This window comes from Rhagoletis zephyria, unplaced genomic scaffold, assembly GCF_001687245.7.
Source record: "Rhagoletis zephyria isolate East Lansing unplaced genomic scaffold, Rhagoletis_zephyria_1.1 Rzeph_scaffold_00536, whole genome shotgun sequence".
Classification (NCBI taxonomy): domain Eukaryota; kingdom Metazoa; phylum Arthropoda; class Insecta; order Diptera; family Tephritidae; genus Rhagoletis; species Rhagoletis zephyria.
The window spans coordinates 17,924-22,353 of record NW_016157620.1 but is presented as its reverse complement, the minus strand read 5'-3'; the positions used below and the strand labels follow the sequence as shown (position 1 = coordinate 22,353).

Below are 4,430 nucleotides of genomic sequence, written 5' to 3'. Positions count from 1 at the left end.
CACGCAAATCAACGAAAGTCCTAAAGTCTTTACTTTTGCAATATCATTGGTCGTCTCAATTCAAATCAATTCTGCAAGACTGTTGACTTGATGAACATTTTTTTGAGTCATAATAAAACAGCAACCTGGTACCTTATCGTAAATATTTATTTGGATAGTTACTTTTGCATTATAATTACATACAAATACGTACATACATACATACATACATAACTTATATTTAAACAAATATTTAAGCTAACTTAGTTTCTAGCGTGTGATAATAGTCATGTCTCCAAGCATGAGAAAAATAAATACAGAATTGCGTAAATATAAAGTGCCTACATACATATACTTGATTTAAAAAAAAAAAATTCACTACATTCGGTGTTTTACAAATTTTTAAACTGTATTTCATACTATTGATATTGCCAATGTGTGAAAATATTCCACGCTTGGTAGGAGTATTCTTGTTGCACGGGCTTTGGAGGGCATTTCTCAAACTGCTTGACGGCGGCAGCACAGGCGTCCGGATATGCTGCACCCGAGGGGCACTCGGTGCGTTCATATGGATGATATAGCTGTATTTTATTCTTCAACATCCGCTTCCTTATTTGATTTCTAGTTTGCACATCCTCAGCGATGGTATCGATTGTCCAATAATTTCCACGACCTGGATCGTTTGCAGGCCTGGGAACGCGCACGAATATTTTATTATGACTTAGATTGTAGCGCACTGTATCCTTCCAGTTTTCGTTATTTCTGGAGAAATGCGGATAGTTACCTTCAATCCAACGGTAAATTGCTCTTAGCGGCAAGCATTTTCCAGGACTGCTACGAATGGCCATTGCGATGGCAGCTCTGTAAGTGATACCTTCACATATTGGCGATGAGTTGGTGCCTTCTAAGTGACGGCGATTCGAGGGGGTGATTAGTGCTTTGCTAGAACGTTCTTTAACGAGATCTTTTCCAAGAATAAATTTGACAGTATATTTGTTGAACACATCGGTGTCGGCCAGCAGGCATCGAATGGAATACGAAGAATGTAGTTGCGCCATTTTTGAACTCTTGGGCCTTTGCTTTAGACAACGTTTTTATGACAGCACTGCAAGGGGCGAAAGTTAAATGATGTCGACCATAGAAGCGTTGGCATTTTATACTAAACATTCCTGTATATATTATAACTATATGACTTCTCCAAATATACTATGCAACATTTTCGCTCCAAAAATCAAAACAAACACTTTCACTCAACCCTCAAACTCTACATTGCGTTTGAGTGAGTGTTTCAAATGAGTGTTTCTGAATAGGACGAATGTCGCAGCCAACAGCTTCCGCAGGTATGTAAATTGAATTCCGAGTGACTTTGTTGCAAGATCTGTTGTATAACATTATCTCAGTTAAAAAAAAAAACAATCGCCTTCTTCTGAGAATTGTTACATACATATTTGCTACCGATTTAAACACTCTATGGAAATGTACAGAACAAAGTTGTAATTTTGTACATAAAACCCCTCCCCACTTTCGAAGCCTAAATAAAAGTATTTCTACCTACATTACACTGAATTATAAAAGTAGTTGCATTTCCTCATGATTTCGAATATTTCTGTCATATTCACGTTACTTACGTTACTCATAATTTATGATCCAAAAACTGACAAATCGCCGATTTAGCACCTCACCTACACAAATGGCGACCTATTCTGATTTACTTAAATCAATCGAAATACTGATTTTAATTGGCATTGAATTGGAAATATAGAATCGGCGTATAACTGTAGGCCCCTCCCTTTGTGTAACAAAATCAAGGGACAAGCCGCTAATCGGAGGAGGAGCTCCGATACATATGTAAATATGTGTAAGCGCCAATCTATTATGTATTACAAGGTGTGACAGTCAATTTTACACATGAAAAAAAATCAAATATAGTAAAACTGCGTTTTTAGTTTTTCTCTCTGACGTCAGGATTTTTTTAGGACTTTGAAATTTCTAGAATATGATTGAAAAAAAAAATTTTTCAAAAGATGAGGAGCATTGTGCATAGAATAACAATATGGGTATCAATTAAAAGGAAAAATTCTGTAGAATAGAAAAAAAATGTAATTTTTGGGTGCACCAGGACGAATAAGTATTGAAAATGTCCTTATAAAACTTTATCCTTGAATATCGTTAGAAATTTCCAATATTTATTTTTGAACAAAAAAAAAATATGTCAATGACTAATATGTTAACTACCACATCCTCGAATTTCGTCCTTCAAACTTGATTAGTTTTAGATAAATAAATTTTAAACTTCCCTCTATAAGATATAGATAGTTACAATATACATAAATGAAGATACTAGAATTATTACACTGTACAGCACTCCGCTGGGTATTGGACCAAACCAATTTTTTTAAGAGATTGAGTCATAGGTAAAAAAGTAATTTCTTCGTGTTTTTGAAGTTAGCCTCCGAAATCGAGATATGGCCCATATCGAAGTTCGAAAATCGAAAGCATAAAACCTATAGCATGTGTTAAACAGATGAGTGAAAATTACTAATATTACCGAACTCTTCATACCTGCCAACCCGGTAGGTAGGCCAGGAAAAAAAATAGACAACCCAACGTTTTCACATTCTATAGGCTTAATACTTTCGAGTGGTATATTATTTGTACATTAAGCAAATGAGTACAGATTTAAAAAAATCATTTTAGTTTTTGAATATTTAATTAAAAAATATCCTGGCCAGGATTTTTTCAGCCAACACAAAATATTTATTAACACGTTAAATGTCATAGAAAAAAGATTTCATCCATTCAACAGATGGGTGAAGGTCGTGCCTTTGTCAGATCTTAGACTATTACAATAAATTTGTATTATATACTATTCGCTTCCATTTCGGTCCAACGCGCAAATTTATTATTAAACAAATGTCGAATAAAACCAACAGATTTTGTTTACTTTTGAATACAGTTTCATCGAGTGCGCTATTAAATCGGGTTTTGTTAATGCGGTTTTTGCGTAGGTGTAAACAAATTATATGATTGTGTACTTGGAACTGAAAAAGACATGGACAATGGAAAGATTCGGCGAGAGATTTACTTCGACGCCCCAGCTCCGAAAGTATTCAACTCGGAACCCGCTGGTAGTAGCAGAGTGGGGCCCCCACTGCGTTGCAGAGTCCAGGTGGAGAAGAACTTGGTTTCACTAGACAGTTCCTGGTAGGGTTTCTTTAATGTATAGAGTTCGAAACCATCGGTATTAATCGCTAGCTTAGAGTGATCAGTTGCTAAGTCCACTTTTTATGAAAACTCACAGTATTACATATATACATATGTAATTGGTTTTTGATGTCTACGTAAAAATGGCATAGCGGGATAGCTCCGGTTAAATACAACGACTGCTTTATCGATCACATGTTTTATGCATGATGTCGAAAACGTCGATAATGATGTTTAACCGGCAAGTACTGATAACCGGACATTGAACAACCGGCCCTAAGGATGTTGGCTGGCTACCAACTTTGTTGAAAGCGATTAGTTGAAAGGCCGTGCAACTAAAAGCTCACTTAGTCTAGACTTAATTTCCGTAACGTAACTTAACTAAATATTTCGGCCAACCTGTTATATGAGAAACGGTGTTGGCGGTTAGTTAAAACTTAACTTAGCGTAAGAAACTTAAGAACCTGTAGATTTTAGGTTCTTAAGTTACGGTCTTACGGAAATTGAGAGCGGTGAGAGAATCAGGCTTGCCAGACTCTCGTTTTTGTATTTCTTAAAAATAAATGAAAGCAAACCTTGTTGTTTGCATGAATTTTTTTGATGTGGCATTTAAGGCGGCGAACTGTTAAACAGCTGAAAAAGAAAATACAAAAACAAAATATTTCCGCTCTTGGCTAAAGTTGACGTGTTGAGTAATCATTGATGATTTCTTACGGTAAGTTAAATTAAGTTAAGTCTAGACTAACTGAGCTTTAAAAGTTGAATGCAAATTTGAACAATGCAACCACTGCTTGTGCATAACTGAGCTAATAAAACTCGCTGTACAGTTCAATGTGAACGACAACTTTACGTTTTTTTTTGCGTTTTAAAGTACGATGCAATGTTATAAATTTTGCTGATGCGTTAAAGAACATTAAGCTGACTTTGTTCGCATGCATTGCAAATGTCGTTTTCGAAGTCAGCCAAACACCAAAATGACCTAAATCGGCAAAATTGTCCACATACAACGTCCCAAATGAAACACCTGCCTGGCCAGAGAAGTTCGTAATGTTCAGTTTGCTGTTGTTAACTCCAATATCTGGGCCAGAACATGATTTCGAAGCCGATGAGACCATCATCTGCGCACTTGTCTTGATCGTACGTACTTATCAATTATTTCCCAAATCCTGCTACTTTGTCGAATTATCTTGTGCCAGATTTGTATACTTTTGGTTACTTACATACACACACACACATAGGGTGATCCA

The 4,430-nt window shown here is 36.0% G+C and overlaps 1 protein-coding gene across 1 annotated transcript; it reads right to left on the bottom strand.

The window, feature by feature from the left end:
- Positions 1 to 398: 398 nt before the first annotated feature.
- LOC108360205 (fork head domain transcription factor slp1-like) lies at positions 399 to 1,037 on the bottom strand. Its single transcript, XM_017612398.1, has one exon. It carries the CDS (start codon positions 1,035 to 1,037, stop codon positions 399 to 401), a length of 639 nt encoding a protein of 212 aa, XP_017467887.1.
- Positions 1,038 to 4,430: the final 3,393 nt, after the last annotated feature.